Source organism: Lutjanus erythropterus, chromosome 12 (genome assembly GCF_056507025.1).
Source record: "Lutjanus erythropterus isolate fLutEry1 chromosome 12, fLutEry1.hap2, whole genome shotgun sequence".
Taxonomy (NCBI): domain Eukaryota; kingdom Metazoa; phylum Chordata; class Actinopteri; order Lutjaniformes; family Lutjanidae; genus Lutjanus; species Lutjanus erythropterus.
Window position 1 is genome coordinate 10501387 of NC_139328.1, and position 18832 is coordinate 10520218.

The 18832-nt window shown below is 39.6% G+C and overlaps 1 protein-coding gene across 1 annotated transcript in view; it reads right to left on the reverse strand.

The window, feature by feature from the left end:
* Window positions 1-1489: 1489 nt before the first annotated feature.
* Window positions 1490-18832, reverse strand: part of eif2b3 (eukaryotic translation initiation factor 2B, subunit 3 gamma) — a 42743-nt gene continuing 25400 nt past the window's right edge. Inside the window, exons 6-12 of the mRNA XM_084732781.1 lie at window positions 18369-18458; window positions 14413-14549; window positions 13988-14178; window positions 13161-13223; window positions 12537-12685; window positions 6880-6983; window positions 1490-1730 (exon numbers count right to left, since the gene is read on the reverse strand). Of these exons, the coding sequence (XP_084588907.1) occupies window positions 1678-1730; window positions 6880-6983; window positions 12537-12685; window positions 13161-13223; window positions 13988-14178; window positions 14413-14549; window positions 18369-18458 (787 nt within the window). The 3' untranslated portion in view covers window positions 1490-1677. The remainder of the gene's footprint in view (window positions 1731-6879; window positions 6984-12536; window positions 12686-13160; window positions 13224-13987; window positions 14179-14412; window positions 14550-18368; window positions 18459-18832) is intronic.

Here is an 18832-nt window from a genome sequence, read left to right on the forward strand (position 1 = left end):
CTCTGTCTACCCCTCCACACTCATATCTTGAGTGCAATTTATTTGCCAAAAATGAGACAAAACACACAGTAAGCAAAGATAAAGATAGATTTGACTGATTCCATTATTTAAAAAATAAATTCCATAGATATCATGATAATATCATTACTGCATTATACTGATCTACTGTTACTGTTCAGTATCAACATTTTCCTAATGATCTTGTCATGGACCCGATGAAGAGTAGCCAATACTTATGCAGGTGCTAATGGGGGATCCTCTATTAGTAAAGGAACCTGGTGGCATTTCGTTTTTGTTTTTGTGCATTAGTTGTGTATTAACATACTTCCTAGAAATCCGTGTTGGAAAATGTTACATCCAACATTTCTAATAATGCAACTTTAACAAAATAAAAATTCCCCTTTAAGGATGAAAATGCAAAACACAGCGTACCTCAAGAATCATCAACAAAGTTGTACATTCAAATGTGTTGCGGACTGCAGATGAGAACAATTTTATGAGTTAATGACTCACACTTTATTCTTTACCTGGCATTACTACAGTTTTGTGCATAAATAATAACAGTATAGACTTTAGATAAAAGCCACATCAGTAACTATTAGTTTTATGATTAGTAATTAGTCATTTGGTAAAGGAATAATCATAAAAACATCTTCCTCTACACGACTAACAATCACATCTAAAGTACAGTAGAGATGGGGGACGACATGACATCATAATCTCTCATACACACACAGAGCAACATCACATAATTGAGCCACAAGAGACAGTCTAAATGACTCCTGCAAGGCCACAGACACAATAGGAAACAGAGGAGAGTAAATCACACACACACACACACACACACACACACACACACACACACACACACACACACACACACACACAGAGCACTCCCACAGACATCCCTGTCCTCATCCTCTTCCTTCGTGACTAAGGAACTTCAAACCTGTAATTTAAGAAATGCTCTGCCGGAGGAATGCAATAAATCTTGTGACAGCAAAGAGAAGCGGAGAGGGAAAGAAGAGGAGGGAAAAAAAAGAGAGAAAAGTGTCAGGCGCGAGTCAGCTTCCTCCTCCGCTGTGTTCGTGTGAGTGTGTGCGTGAGGGCGGGGTGTCGGTGTTAACTGATACAGGATCAAGCTGGGTGGTCCGGGGCCTACACATACACCATTTTTGTGTACAAATAAACTTAACCCCCGCGCTATTGTGGTCACCCCTCCCACTGCTTTTTTTTTTCTCCATCTCTGGTCCTCGCAGCTGCACAGTGCGCACGTGAAAACACCCAGGAACATTTGTGTACGAGGCTGTGCTCCGCCCTCTCAAACAGGGGAAATTGAGTAATTGAAACCTGCTATTAGGAAATAGTAATGATCTGATAATAAGTAGTGTTGTGAAACAATTACAAAGATCTACCTGGAACTGACAGTTGAGGTGATGAACACATATCACTAAAAAAAGATAAAAGAAGAAAAACACCCACATACTGATTCATGGGATGAAGCACTTATCTTTATTTGGACACAATGTACAAAAAAAGCGAATGAGAAGAGAGTGTAGAACCGTCAAGCAGCATCCAGGCTTCTTATTGGTCAGTCAGCCGGTGAATTAGTTGTCCACTGTGTTTTGCTGCTCTCTGATTGGTTAATGAGGTGATGCCACTCCTTCCACGTGGGTCCTAGATCTCCATCAGCTGGTCCGTTCCAACGATCACCTCATTAGTCCTCTCGGCTGAAGAAGAGAGAGAAATGTATTAATTTACGCAAAAAAAATGTTACATCAAAGGCAGTTGGATGAAACCCGTGGCTGGGTATCATTAAAAAAATGATAGATTCAATACCCATCAAGCATTCCTGAAAGAATCCTTCCACATTTTATGCATTCATTTTAGCAGATGCCACAGGCGTGTAACACAGCTAATTTCAAACTTTTTGCCAGGCCAACTCTGTCAAATACACTGCCCTCAACTCATATAAACATAATCCCCCTAAATCATCACTCATGACCCACTAGAAGTATCTGCAGAGTCCCTGCACTCTGCCTGCATTTCATTTATTCTAATGTTTTGCTTCACTTATGATGTTTCTGGGCTTCAGCCTGTTTGGCAGTGGCGTGTAGCCCCCAGCCAATACAGCACACAGGTTTTGGGGTCAGAACTCTTAAAAAAAAAAAAAAAACAGTGACCAAGGTTTCCATCATAGTCTCTGTTTCTTTCCTCTGCTCTCTGTCTGTGAGAGCCGCACAAAGAGTTTTAGACACAGAGACACACAGGCAGGGCAGACCGAGGATCTTCGGTATTTTTATGTGCTATTGGTCAAATTATAAAAAGCAGCTATTCATGGGATGCTGACTGAGGTAACATCTAAAAAGAGAAAAACAATCTGACCTGGCCTAAAATAACAGAATGTGTCGGGAGTCTGGACATTTTGATGATTTATGTTTTCAAAACTATTACTGAAGATGAATACGGACTTCAGACGTAAAGGACCTTCCCACTGGGTTTTGTATGTACCATTAAAAGCACAGAGTGATGTTTTTGCAAACCAGTTCGTGCTATAAAACAGCAGTTTTTGAATGCATCCCTAATTCTGCGAGCAAGTACAATGTGTGATATACATGAACGCCTCGGGTTTCATGCCGTCCTGCATTCTCTCATTGGTGTCAGTTACGTGAAAAAAGGTACAGACAGTGAAGAGGAAGGCTGCTTGCTAGCAATAATACATAAACAGTTCACAATTTTAAAAATTTGAAAATTCGGGTTTGCAAATGTCTCATGGCAACTTTAGAACTGACTAAGTGTTTCATGGTGTGCAAGCTCTGAGAGCTAAGTGTAAACTTTCTGGCATTAAAACTTGTTTGGCTGGTGACTGTCAACTCTTGAGTTAAAGAAATTTGTCTTTTCATTTTGAACCTTATGATAAGACGCTTCTGTTGGTTGGACATGCCTATTTATTCTGGGTGTGTTTTTCGTTTTTTTTCTTCCTTCTCTTTTACTAAATGCATCAAGTCATTTCTGCATGTTGCTTTTGATACCATACTGAGATGGAAAACAACGGTTGCCTGACAGGTAGGAAATCAATGTACATGTAATTTGTAGTTAATGAGCTACAACATGCATATCCACTGTATGGTTCTTTCATTTATCTGAAATCAGTCCCAGAATATTCAGTGTGGTAAGACTTAGGTCACCCTGACCGCTACCTGAACCTCGCAAAAAGAAATAGATGATGCTTGAAACCGAATCTGCCAGCATTTTCTCACTATCTCCCTCAACCCAGAGCTAGTTCAGCATGAGGAGAACAGCCGCCGCCGCTCCTCCCTCCGTCCCACCATCTCCGAGCATCGGTACTGATCCAAAGCAAACGGTGGCAGAGAGTTATGTTCCATCCACACAGACAGGTTTTAGTGTGAAGGAATCTGTTGCTCAGAACGAGTTTATGCTCCGCTGTGTGAAGGGGAGGACAAATGGAGCATGGGACAGCAGGAGAGGGAAGGAGAGGGAGTGACTGGAGAGAAAGGGAGGAGAGGTTACTCAATCTGGGTCTGTTGATTCACAAGTAGCTAAAACAGTGTTTAAATGTATTAAGCCTATATAGTTACATATTTCTCCTGCTGAGCCAGTGATAATATACAGATCCAACTCTGACCTGAATTAAGAAATGAAGGCGAGAAAGCCCCGTCAATGTTTCTGCAGGTTTCAACAAGTTAAATGTAAGACTCTATTAGACCTTTTTTAAAGTAAATATGCAATTTGTGACCTATTTCACAGCCATTCATGAAAAATAAGCTTTATGTTTTCCTGACTTTCCATGCAACGGTGCCTTTATATCCAAAATTCCTGGTTTGTGCATCAGCTTCAAATTTGTTATTTTCAACGGGCTTCAACCAAACACCAAAATACATTTTTTTTTTCCAAAAACACATAAGTAAAATCAAGACTGCGACTGACTTCATATCTCAAGTAACATTAACTTTGTAATCCAATCAATTTGTAAGACCTGTAAAAATTGTATTGAAGAAATTTTAAGGCCTAAAATTCAGATTATTAAAGTTGAAACTTTTTAAAGACCCACAAAAACACCACATATGTTCATGAAGAAGACTGAAGCGCTTATTTTGACCATATATTCTATAGGCAAGTAGTTAAATGTAATCAAGATGCACCATTAAATAAGAAAATAGTGTCAGCGTGTATTTGTATAACATATATGTCCACTGTTTTAATGCATATGTGTGTATTTATCAAAGCACCCAGTGGAGAGGTATGGCTCTTTTAAATATCAACACCTGACAGACCTGTATCTGTGTGTATCTCCGTGTGCATGAGTGTGTGTGTGAGTGTGTGTGTGTGTGTGGCTAACTGTCAGGGTGGTCCTTAGCAGCTAACAGCCTCAGCAGTAGAGAGGGTGTGTAATGTCTTTTGCAGCCTACGGTCAGCCGGCTAGATTGGTGGCGAGAGACACCGCTGAGCTTTCTTACAATAGAACATAAAATAAACAAGAGAGCAGGTTGATCTTTACTGAAATCTGTTATATAGAAGAATCTAATCTGATCCAAGATAGATTAACTGATCGATAAACTGGCAGACGTTGATTCTACCAAAAACTGTCGAGGGATGTTTTGAAGTGGATGACCGCAGACAATATAATTTTTAAAACAGCAAAGCCAAATTATTATTAAATGAATTATTTAAAAAAGAGAGATGGCAGTTGGTTGCTGGTTGCTCTGTAAACTCAACTGCAGCTAAACACAAATGTATGATTTGTACTATTGGAAAAAAAGGGGAAAAAAACAGGATAATCAAGAAAGCAATCCAGCACTCCAAAAAATAAATGGTAACGAAATTAAAAAGGCTTTAATATAGTGGCTAACTCATTTAAAATGCCAACATGTTTCAGCCACTACAGGTCTTTGTCAGTGGTTTGAACAATGCTTTGTTCGAAGCCTGGATTGCCCCCTTCGCAATTAATTAGTTTGCCCTTTGCTCTCATTTTCTATCTTGACAAGTATTATTTTGTTCTATCACACAGGCTTGACTATGATACAAGATTATGAGCAAAGATGAGGCAAAGAGAAAACAAATCTTACGTCTTAGGTTTGATTTTTTTTATTTGTTTTTTTGTGACTCTGCTCGGGGGGAATCATGAACAACTCCTCCTGCCAGTCGTGGAAGAAAAGTTGTTCTTCATGAGGATTCCTCCTTTTTTTTGCTCTTCTGAAAAGTCTTCCCGCATTAAAATTAAAAATAAGAATAAGAGACTGTTGTATGCTGTACATATTGTAAAGCCATCTGAGGGGGAAAAAAGTGCTGTTTTGGGCTATTAAAATAAATTTGTTTTCACTTGATTGTACACGGGCAGACTAAACGATTATTTTCATCAATCTGTCAATCATTTTCTCAATTAATTGATTACAATTCGGTCCATAAAATGTCAGAAATTTGTGAAAAAAAGGTTGATTACTGTTCCCCAGATCTGACGGTGACGTCCTCCAATGTGTTGTTTTGTCCACAACTGTCATAGAGAACTAAAGAAATCAGGAAATATTCACACTTGAGAAGCTGGAATCACAGAGGTTGTACGCTCTACGTTTGGAAAGCCTTTTGTTTTGGGCTATTTAACTACACTTGACCTCGCTTGACCACATACAGTAGATCCCTTATAAAATATCTATTAAGGAGACAACAAGATTATATAATGAGCTCATGGAGTAAAGTGTCAAAATACAATAACAAACACTTGTGTCTGTGCCTCAGTGACAGTAAGAGGGATATTAAAGAACAGAGAGGTTTCTGTCCATCAAAGACAAAAATAGGCTGAAACTTTTCAATTGTGTGACTGAACTTTGGCTATACAGTGTATGCAAAACAATTATGCAACCAGGGGTCCAAGTTTCCAGTGTTCAATAGCATAATGTTAGCAGCTCGTTGCCGGCCAGTGGGAGAAACCTTTGCCAAAAAAAGCTGAAGTTTTGTTGCAGCGATCGCTCACTGGACGCAAAAAAAAAGAAAAAAAAAGTCTCAACGGTTTCAAACATTTTTAGACGAGTTTAGCTCAAATTCACGCTGTTGTTACTTAGAGCACCCTGTTGTTCACTCAATTAGGCTGCTCAGTCTGGTAGCCGAGCTCGCTCTCTCTTTCTCTATATGTGCGTGTGTGTGTGCCTGTGTGTGTGTGTGTGTGTGAGTGTGTTGGATGTGGCTGGAGGCTGCTGCTGTTGAATTCCGGGTGGTCCTGTTCTGGCCCTGCTCTCTAACCTCTCCATCAATGTGACACACACACACACACACACGCATGCATGCATGCACATACGCGTGCATGCACACACACACACACACACACACACACACACACACACACACACACACACACACACTGAGCTAGCTTTGGGGACAAGAGGATTAAGGAAATAAAAAAATCTCTGACAAATCTCTCTATCACACAGACTTCAGAATTAAGAAACTTTCCTGGTTGGCTTGAACACTTGGCACTTACACACAGATACCACACACACACAGACATTAACACCTTGTCTGAGTCAGACACAGAGAAGTGCTGCAGCTGGGTGAAATAACATAATTAATAAGCTACTTTGTCTAAACTTTGTTTATTTTGTCTTCCCTTTTTGTGTCCCATTTGATTTAATTTGGGGGGAAAAAATGGTCAGTGCTCGTTTTGCTACATTCAAATTCCAAAAATGCTTAAAATGTAAATTTAGTTGGACTAATGAGACAAAAGAGGTTGCGATGAGGCATCATGTGCTGACAATCACTAGGAGAAAAACTTAAATATGAGGCGCAATCAATAAAATAAATGAAATGTATGAATCAAAGATTTTAACAGCATTATTTTGTGCGTGTGTTTATGCTTGTGGACTTCACCTCCTTGTTCAATCCGTTGTCCATTTCCCACCAGACAGTATTTGAGGTCTGCCCCTCGGCCGATGACAGCATTACTGCAGATCACGCTGCCCTGGATGTTACACCTGGAAATCAAACACATGCACACAGATCACATTAATTGCAGCCTGCTTCGATTTTTTTGAACAGTAGTGGCTCCCAACCTGGAGGGTGTCGGGACTCCACATGAGGTGGGGCTGCAACTAAAGATTATTTTCCTTATTGATTAATCTGCTGATTATTCGCATGATTAACTGATTTATCATTTAGACTATAAAATGTAAAACAAATGTGAAAGTAACTTTCCAAAACCAAAAGAATCTTTATGGTCATAAATAACAGAGAAAAGCAAAAACCTAACATACACTTACCTACACTTTTTCTTCTTTGTAGAATAGTTCATACTATTCATCATTCGTACTCCAGTTCATACTGGACTCAAAAACTCTTCAAATGAAACATTTGTTCATTGCTCATGTCCACATAACCAGTGCTGTGCCAACACATTTTTCAATTACTTTTGTGTACATGGACACAAAATTTCATTTTTTTTTGCTGAAACTCAGCACCATTTTAAAACTTATATATTATTTACTGTGATTTTCATTCTGTAGTCAAATTAGCAATAATAAACATGCAACTTCCGGTTAAAGCTTCACCATATAAGTCTTGATTATGTTCAGGAACAAAAAGTACTCGGTTAGGTTTAGAAAACGATTGCAGTTTTGGTTAAAATAACTACTTTAATAACAATCAACACTGAACTGAACCCCGGTCTCTTGTGTGAAAGAAAGTGAAAGTGTGTTGCGGGCTATTACTTTGAAAATTTGAGAATATTGCCAATTTATATCCATGCACACAAATCTATAGATTACATTTCGTGACTGTTTCCTGAACTGGCATAAAAACTGGGCTGGATGTAGAGTCACAAGAAGATATTGCTTCATTTTGTCACAAGACAAAAACGTTGGGAACTGCTGGTCTCCAGGCTACATTAAACTGATTAAATTAAAATGCCAGTTTATTATGTACACTTGGCTAAAAATAAGTCTAACGCAGTCTAATACAACAGACCTGTAATAAATCCTACCATCATGAAAGTTTAATGTTCAGTTTTCGTTCTGAGAAGCTTGATTTAACTTTTTGGTAGAAAGGGGGAAAAACACATTTATCAATAATGAATCATTCACAGCTACTCAAGAATATCCTTAAACCTTGAGTTGCTACATACAGTGGTGAGCTATTGGCTCATTTCTGGTCTTGAGTAATTAAAGAATCATATTTTGCTGGGAATTGGTTTAGTAGTGTTAAAACAGGATTTTCCGACTCTGCTGTTTGCTCTTTGGGCCCGCTGGAGATTCGAACATGTTTATGGTTCATGTTCTGTTTTCTTCCTCGTACCTTATGTACACACGCACACACACACACTTTCACACATTCATACTGGGAGCTGCCCAGTGCTGCCACAGCCTTCCACTGTTGGCTGTTCAGTTGTGGAGCGAGCGCCACACTGGAGGTCAAGCTGACAGTAGGAACATTCAGCCTGTTTCCCCATCAGGGATCCTCCCACCTGCTCCGAACACTCAAACACATCCAATCAACTGAACTTAATGACAGCACATTAACATATATATTAAAGAACAACAGCACAGTGCTGTGCTGTGTGTGTGTGTGTAAGACATTGTTGGCCTCGTGTTACACTCTTAGAAATAAGGGTTCCTAAAGGGTTCTTCCTGGAAGGCTGAGATTCTACCCCAGACCCATTTATCTCTGAAGAAAGGGTTTGTTCTTCAAGAGACATGGATGTTCAGAGCCTCACCCTTAAGACCCTCTATTGAGCTCACCTTGCTTGAGTTCTAGACGAAACCCTCGAAATTTAAAAGGGTTCTCTTTAGATCAGCCTGGCTGGGTTCTGTATGAAATCCTTGGAGTATAAAAGGGTTCTTGGTAAAACCCCCTTGGGTGGGTTCTAGATGAGATCCTTGGAATATACCCTTAGGTGGCTCCTAGATGAAATTCCTGGAATCAGAATCACTGTTATTTCATTTTTTTAAATAAATTGCATACTTTAATGTCTGCTTCTCACTATTTTTCCACTCTATGAGTCATTACTTAAACTAATAATAATAAAGTGTAAAGGTATTTAAAACCAGCCCTTTGAGAACAACCATAATTCTGATGTGGCCCGGAAAGAAATTGAGTTTGACATGCTTGTTCTATGGGGGCAAGCCAAAGAACCTTATATGGTTCTAGCTAGCACCTTCATTTCTACGAGTGTGCAGTCCCACCTGAGCCGGCAGTGCCAACCCACCGCGCACGCTCACATTCAGCCAAACCATCACCATAAAATTCTTGGAGGGGAGACACAGACAGTCTTGACACAGACAGTGTGTGTCCTGTGTCGGCTAACCGTGGAGGGCGTGTATGTGTAAGCGTGTGTGTGTGTGTTCGAGAATGTGTAGCTTGGGGAGCCCGGTGGAGAACACATGTTGGTCTTGCCCAGGCAGTGACGCACACACACTTGGCCCTGTGCACCTCACACACAGACAGGTTTGTATTGGCCCATTCTATTCAGGTGGTTAGGCCTGGAGGGAGAGGGAGAAAGGAGTGTGTGTGTGTGTGTCTGCGTGTGTGTGTGTGTGTTTGTGTGTGTCTGTGTGTGTGACTACCCTGGAGGTGGCGGTGGTAGTTGGTGATGGGAGATTACAAGATTCAGAGTTTTGTAACATTAGAGAGAGAGGGAGACCACCAAAGAAGCTTCGGAGCTGAAACACCACTAATTACTAACACCAGGGCTCCTCCTTGCCATGACCCCCCCATCCTCCCTCTCACACACACACATACACACACACACACACACACGTCAACCCCCACCTCCTGTGCCAACCCCCCTGTAAAGTTGACCCCTACTATCCCCCTTCCCAAACACGCAGCGCTTTGTCAACAAGTTCTGGTCAGCTCCAAACAAAGAAACCAGAAATGCGAGGGGTTTCTGCGACATGGCCGGGGTCTGCTAATCCCCTCACACTGGCTCTTTCTTTCCTTCTTTCTCCTTCCTTCTTATGTCCTCAAAAAAAAAGAAAAAGAAAAGAAAGAATTGCAATTTCTTTCTTGCGTGCTAGCTTGCTTTCCCCTCCTCGCTTCTTTCTTCCCTTCTCCCATCTCTCTCGTTCTTTCATGCCTTTGTGCGTGCACCTACATGGGCATGATGAGGGTCCCCACGCTGGCTGGCTGGGGTCCCTGAAAGGCTTAAGAAGAGATGGAGAGAGACAGCAACAGAGAGGAGAGAGATGGCGTTGAGGCCTCGATGGAGAGAAAAGAGAGGGAGGAGTAAGAAATTGAGATAAAAGAAAAGGAGCCTGTGAATGAATAAGTGCATTAAAATCCAGACTTGAGGCCAAGATGAGTCTCTTTCCACCGCAGTTTCTGGCTAAGAGACGGAGCAGATCTATCTACATGCTAATTCTACAGTAGCTATACTGCAGCTCTCTGTACAAATCCTCCTTTGTTGCAACAAAGCAGTCAATTTGACCACTTTATCTACCTTTATCTACATATGGCAATCCTGATGTGCAATAACATGGCTGATCATGATGCAACACTATTCAGACAGGGGTATGTAGTTAAATTATAATGTGACAAATTCAATATCTGCCACAACCTGCATGGCCCTTCTAAGATTCCTCACTCAAGAAGAAATTGTTATTCCCTCGAGGTGCATTAAGGTGATATGCCAGCTGAAATAAAGTTGACATTTTCCAAAAAATAAGTTAGGATAGTGCTTTGACAAAAAGTCCACAATAAGATATTAAAAAAAAAAAACAAAGAAAAATGACAACTTAAATAAACGGGCTTTATCAAATATTAAATCTAATATGTTTTTTGTTTGTATAAATATGTTTTTCCTTTAAACTTAAAGTGCTTCTGCTGTCATTCTTTAATAAAATAAAAGAGCCAGCCATGACCTAAGCATGTGCAAAAAATTGGCATGAATTGTCTGTTTTGTATGCACAATTCCAAAACAATGCATCAGTCAGTAGCAGTCCTTCTATAAAATAAAATTCAAATGAACCATTTTAATACCAAGGCTGATATTGTCACAGCATGGCATTGAGATTTTTTTTCATTGGAATAGTGAATATACTGTTACATATCTAGTTTCTACTGTTTCCACTGCTGATGAGAATTTCTAGCACATTCTTTGGTAGTTCAGAAAAGCAGTTATGAAAGTATCAAAGTTATTAAAAAAAAGATCTGAAGGCCCATTCAAGACCTCGTTTCAGTTCAGTCTTTACCTGAAACTTTGCTTGTAACAAAACCAGACAGTGTTCAGTGACCTTTTCTATACCAGCACTGTGTGCATGCTAATTTCAAAAAAAAAATTATAGTGCCATGTTATTGAAAGAGGTATCTATTTTTTATGTTATGAGTATTGTAATGAAGATTAAAATTATGTTATCATGACAACTCTAGATAGAACAGCACTAAACAAACTTGACGAACAAGACAAGACATATACCCTCACTAAGAGCTAGTCCTTATGAACTCCTGTTGTACAGAGAAACTTTCTGCAAATGCACAGAACTTTATTTCCTTTGGAGAAATTCCAGAGGATCATATTCACAGGATAGCATTCTCAAATATGTCAGAGTGAATTAGAATGGATTGTGTCCAAAATGATGTAAAAATACCTCTAGAAGATTTCCATTTGATGAAATGGTTCTACCATAAAAACATTCTACCATAAAGCTACTGAAATTGGGGAAACCCTAATAAATGACTTAATAGATCATCAAAATGAAAATTAACTTTGATTAGCTGGTATTGATGAAACTTATCAATCCGTCATTTCAAAACTACTTAACTTCCCAACAGAATTACAAAATAGCCCAGACATTTGCTGTCTGGACTTCACCTTTCAAGCCCCTGCGGTGCTCCTCAAATTCCATAAGCAGTGGGAAACTTGCTATTGGCGAGTAAATTAGCGGCTAAATGAAATATATGGATGTTGTGTGTTTCACTTCAGCAGCTTTGTGTTTGTTTGGAACTGATCTCTGGCTGGTTGCACACCAATAGATGCATTGTTAACTCAGCGGTCCCTGTTTGACCCCACAGAGCCCAGAAAACAAAACCTGTTACACCTCCCATCAACGGACACACACATGCACAAGCATCTGCCTGACACACACGCACACACACACACACACACGTTCGCACACAGGAGCACCCAGAAAATTCAATGGAAAGATATGCAATGAATGAAGAATGAGGCATACCACTGCTTTTATATGTAAAGACCAAACAGTGTTAATAGATGACGGGAAGGTTTTTGGGATAGTGAGACTTAAATGGTACAATTTCAATAACGTAAAAATATGAAAATTTGAATTGAGATAAAAGATGTTTTTCCTGGCAACATAAGCTTTTATTTTGAAATCTTTGTTTACTAAATTCCACTGCATGCATGTACTAACTCGACCCCTAGCAAAAGTTGATGTGAGGAGTGAAACTTAAATTCATAAACATGCCTTGAAGGTTAATTTTTTTTCAGGCTAAATTAATGTGTTTGCAGCAGCACTTCAAAGTACATATCATCAACGAGTGTGTGCATGTGTGTGTAGAGATGTGTGTGTTCTCACCCCTCCTCGATGGTAACCCCGTGCATGATGATGGAGTTGGTGACTTTGACCTTCTCTTTGACGGTGGTGGAGCTTCCGATGGTGGACCTTTTTATGGAGGTTTTATCTGCTACCTGACACATCGCTCCAATGATGCTGTCTGATCCCATCTGAGGACACACACAAACAGTAACATTACGCAGACATAAATACACACACAGGTCTCTCCAGTGATGATAAAGTGCAAATTAGACTCAGATCATAGTGAGTGAGCTGTGATGCAGCACAATTAGCAAGGCTGTTGATTAAAAGGGAATGGTAAGATAACAGAAAACTGAACAAATATGAATCTGAGTTGTTGACTGACTGATGATATTTCTACTACCACCACTAAGACCACCAAACATTCCATGTTGGTGGCCCCCTGTGGCCACCAACACAGCGTTAAAGTTCCACGGACATCCAGATTTCTTCACACCTTTTAGTTCAACACCCTACAAAAACAGCAAACAGTACTTGCTGCCGCCATCTTACCAATATGTTAGGGGCGGCTGACGTATGGGTTTACTAAGACTACTCAAACTACTAACCGGGTACCCATGGGATCAGTGCTTACAAATGTTACAGGACAACATTATAAATTACCTGACATCTCTCAGAAATGACAGCAGATGGGTGGACTGCTGGCTCCTCAAACAGCTTGGGGGCCTAATAGGGAGAAGACAGAGGAGAGGGCGGACAAGAGGTTAAAAAAGAAAAAAACTTTAGTGATGTCTGGAGAGATTGATGTCAGCATAGGGCTGAAAGATACAGCTGAAAAATGTATAATGATAAAATGTTTGGTTTGGTTTCAGTCGACATCGATAATTATATAATTTTTTACCTGTTTTTAATGAAGAGCAGGAGGAAGAAAGTTTGATTTAACCACTTTATTCAGACTTTTTTATACAGACTTTTCATTTCCTCTCTCCACGCTGTTTACGTTGTTGTGTCACATGTTCAACTGAACGCACACTCCATTATTAAGGGAAATGATAGGCGGTTTATGAGCCAGGGGATATTAGTCATGTGCTTTCAGAGTGGTTTGTATTTAATGCATTTAACTATGGAACTTTTCATTCAACAATTTTCTTATTGCTATTGATGATTTGTTTATTATTGCTACTAATTATTGCCCAAAGCTAATTATGGCCATAGCTTTTTTTTTGACTAATTACCAGTCCAAAACTTCAAGATCAAATGACTTCAAATGCCTGTCACATATGACAAAGGGGCAAACTGTTATATTTAAGAGGCTGGAACCAGATCTTAGTTCTAATATTTGATGTAGTGAAATTAAAGCTATTTATACTTGTAGAAATCTAGGCACTGAACTCCCTCCAAGCATACGCATTACACTATAAAGAAGATGTATATCTGAAAATGTGTATTTAACACAAACCCTTGATGGAGCAGGGTGATGTCAGACTCACCAGACGGTTTGCTTCTATGTAAGCAGCTAACGTGTTGACGCGGTAGCATGGGCCCTCGTCCATAATGTGAACGTAGCAGCGGAGTTTTCCTCCGTGGTAAGCCTCACTCATGTCACCACGGTGGTCGTTCCAACAGGAGCGCTCCTGGGCCAGCTGGAGGAGAAGCTCATCTCGTGATGAGATGAGGAGCTCTGGACAATAAAGACAGAGGAGGAGAGAGAGGAAAAACAGAGTGAGGAGCTGAAATGATGATACATACATGCTGTGTTGGGGGATTACGCATGCCTTGGGAAAGACAGAGGTGAACTTCTTTGTCTGCTTTTTATAAGGCCTGTCTTATGAATAAGATCAGAGGTGACAGTTCTGTGGCTGTTAAATGTTGTCTTGCCTCTGACTTTAATGTGTGAAGCTGTGATGTCACTGACCATGATTTGTAGAGCCGTCATTCTTTTTCTGGTTCTGATCCTCTGCGTCGTCTTTGATTTTCTGACTGTTGGTTGTTTTGGAGAACTGCTTCCGCACCAAATATGGTACCAACTCACCGCGGATTGACGAGATGAACCTACGACACAAGATGATAAGACGAGATTTCAACATGCTGCCAGTGCCAGTAAGTATCCTACAAAGTCATCAGTATCGCACATAAATGGAAAGTCAATGATCCCAGTTTAATCCTGGTTTAATACTAAATGAACAAGTGTGAAAATTAGTTTGTGGGGGAGCTATTTTCTGTGACCCTGTAATTATTTGATTCCTTGTTGACATGTCCTTGGCAAATGCTTTGCTGCCATTTGTGCTCAACATCTGATTCTATATCAACAGAGAGGTAAAGGAAAAAATTGTGCCAAAAAAAAAAACAAAAAACGGCACTACTTTGAAGCCACAGACATTGAAAGTGAAGAGATGGATTCATTCATTTGGCTACTGCAATTCAAGTTCACACACTACTTCATGTCACGTGGACAGGACACTAATGTCAAGAGTTGAGCAATTATCATTATATATCTAACATAAACTCCAGATTTTCTGTCCTCAATATGTTCTGAGTTTAACAGAAAAGAAAAAAAGGGGGATGGACATCACACAAATTATAACAGAAAATCTGACAAATTATAAAAGTTATAAAAGTTTCCACTACTATAAAAAGCTCTAAAAGATCGAAGTGGTGGTTCAAATGTGCTTCTTAACCGTGACCTGCTGCCACTTTTTTGCTTCTTAAAAAATAATTACTTAAATCAACATCAACATTAGAAATGACATATTTATGAGAGCAGGTAAATGTCTGTTTCTGTTGCTATTTGCGTGGGGTCATGTTGTACAAGTTGATGCCTGCACTATAGCTGGTAAACAGGAGGTTAAATGATGATTGCGTATCATTACTGTAATTGAGTAGTAGCAGTGAATTGAGGCAAAAGAGACAAGTAAAAAAAACTGTAATGAAAAAAAATCAGTGAATGATGTACAATGTACGTATTGTTATTGAAAGTACATCTTTTAAACATTTGGTAATGACAAGTAGAACCTCAGCTTCCTCACTTAAAACACAAGCGGATGAAGCCGAACGCTGCTTTTAATCCTCTGTGTAAATTAGGAGGAAACTTCCCCATCTTAATTTCTTCTTCCTCTTCTTTGCACTGTGCTGTGCTCAGTGCTCCTCTCCACCACCACCACCACCACCACCACACACCCCAGTCTCCCTCCCTTCACTTGCCCTCTCTTACTTTCTTTTAAAGGGAGATTAGAATTTCCATGTGAATGACAGGAGAAAAACAACAGTTACTCTGTCCATTTCTCTCCATGAGCAAGAGACAGAGAAAGAAGCACGCAGGAGAAAGGAAGAGAGAGAGATGAGCTGTGAAAAGAAAGTCCAAGAACAGCTCTAAAGAAAGAAATGAGTCATCTAACAACATAGATGATATATGGTGGCGGCAGAGGGTGCCTTAGTGATGTAATGACGTGAGATTTATATCAACACCTCTATGGCAAATTACTATGTTGAAGTGCACCCCTTGCCTTAACCAAAAATATTCAGCAGGCGTGAAGAAATGGAGCAGAGTTGGGAGACTTCTGTTTGTTGACTTTAGATTTAGTTATGTGACAACTAAAACTGGCATGGTGAGGACAAACTTAATTTAAAAAACTTAAAACGTAAAAGTGGGCAATAATAGATTTCCACAATCTGGACGTCAGCCAAGCATCCACTTTGCAAAGCTCGAATGTTGGCAAAGTCTCATCATCACCCTGTTTTGAGAAGTTTGGCGTTGTGCCGATCCTGAGCTTGCAACCTTGTCTGGAATGCGTCTGGATCGAGTCCCGTCTTTATCAAAAATGTTTGATACGGTTGTCAGCAGTCTCTTGATGTGCTACCCTTCATCTTCTCTTCAAGTGTGCAAAGCCAAAAACTCAAGATATTGGTCAGAAAGTATGAAGTAGGGCTGAAGAACTGGTCTAAATTAAAACTGCAGTACGACCAAAATCCGCATCACAGGAGCTGAAATGTTTGGATAAAGGAAAATGTGTCACAACATAGCATAATAAATGAAGCAGTGTGCTCCTTATCATATTCTCCAGATTTAAGGGAACATGCTTTTTTTAGTACAGACCCCAGCACATCATCAATCATCATTAATATATATATTTCTTTAGCCAAAATGACATTCAAAAATAACCATTCCTACTAAAATCATAACTCAATGCACAATTGCAATATAATGGAAATGTGAATTATTTTGCACATTGTTCATCTGTACAATGAGGACACACATCAAATATCATCGAAAGAATCAGATCAGGGAAGACTAAGTCCGATCTAATCACTAATAAATACGATTGTGGCACAATAGTTTGTGATACAAAACTGCATTAATGCTGCTAGTGCTTAAATATGTATTAAAATATCAGTTAGTCAGTTGGCTGTATGGGCAGTGAAATGATATGAAGAGTCTTTTGTTCTTGTTTACTATAAAGTAATAGCACGTTGCATATAGTATAGTGCCTGTTGTTGCTGGAGTGGTTATTCAATATGTGTTTTTTGGCCATGAACAGTCAATGGACGAGACCTTCGACTAATGTTTGCTGTGAGACCAAAAAGCTCAGACAGACTGCTTTCCAAACTTAACAGTTTTGTCTTATTTTCCTTCGTGTTCTGGCAATCATGCTGCCTCTAAAGATCCATTACCATCTTTAATTTGGAAATTACTATGCATTTTACCCAACCAAGTTCCAGCGGTTACTCTTTATTACTTTAAGAACATTCTTGTCAAAGCATCTTATACTTTCAAGTTAATTTTATTGGAATCTGCTTGTAAAGGTGACTTATTTATTAATTTAAGGAAGTCTATCATTTGAAGTTTGCACCTGAATCTGTTGGAGAAACATGGTGAAAATCAAAACCCTGGTTTTGAACATTATACACATGAGGAGGAATAACTAATGAATTTTCTATTAAAACTGTTTATTCATACTTTGTGTAGTATAAGTGAGTGTATCAAACCATGAGGCCTTTAGTGACATTACGTCATTACGAACACCAGTTATAAGAGCAGAACATTTTATTACAAGCTGATATCATATAGATCATTTAGATCCTTTCATTTTTTCAGAGTCTAACCCTGTATATATTGCCCGGGCAGCTACAGAAGGCTCCCTGTGATACTGCTCCACTTCAGAGGCTAAAGGCCTAACAGCCTGCCTCAGTGGCACATAGTAAAACAAATTAACACCTCGCTAGAATACCCTGCTAACAGGACCTTTCAAAGCCCTACACACCATGTAACCATGTTTAACACTTGCTACAGATTAAGCAGCAAATGTGAATGTCTGTCTGTCTGTTTGACTGTGTGGGTTCATGTCCGAGAGTATGCAAGTACTTATAACCCACACTGCTCACTATGCACAAATAAACAGGTAATTTTTCTTTTTTTTTTGAAAGATTCAGTGTTAAAAGGAGGTTCTTATTGACTGTCAGTGTACTGGCTACAGTAGATGGTGGTCTGCATGCCCCAAGTTAGGAGAAACAGAAAGCGGCACCAGCTAAGAAGCTAAACAATGAACTGATGTGCACAGGGTCAGTAACAAAAGGTGTTTCAGCCACTTATAAAAAGGTCCACGAACCGCTACCTCATTCATCTCAAAGTAATTTTCCCATCAGAAAATTTTGTCTACCAGCAAAGTTATTTAGTGAAAATATTCTAAGTGGCTAAAATACCTTTTGTTGCTGACCCTGTCCACAGCAGTTCATGGTTTAGTTCCTGTGCTGGTTACTCTACCTCTCTGAACCCCACTTCAAATAATATGAAGTATCCCTTAAAATTCCAGGTTGGATAGCTTCTTGGCTGATTATAATACGTTAATGATGATTTTAAAAAAGTGCAGAACTCACTTGTTCTCAACAAGAAAGTCCACCACGGCTTTTTTCAGACAGTAGAGGTGAGCGTCCACGAGGCCTGTTTTGATGTGCATCCTGGGATGTCTGCAAGTAAAAAAAAAAAACAGGCACAAGAGTCAACAAAAGTGACTTTTTAAATATTCAACAGGTTAGCGTGCTTAGACATACGCTAACATTGAAAGAATGGGTCAGAATTTACACCAAAATATGCATTAGTGGTGTCCCACCGCACTGCATACACACACACCAATTTCATGACAAACAACTTAACCCCGACTGCTAGTTGGAGGACAACTTGCTTTGATTCTTTTCATCACCTGCTGTTTTTATGTTTTATGTTTGCTTCTCATTTACTGAAACCCCTTTTAATTTACCTCCGCTTTGCACATAGGACAGGAACATTTGATGGAAACCAGACACAGCCATAGACCTACATAAAAGTCAGAAAATAGTGACAT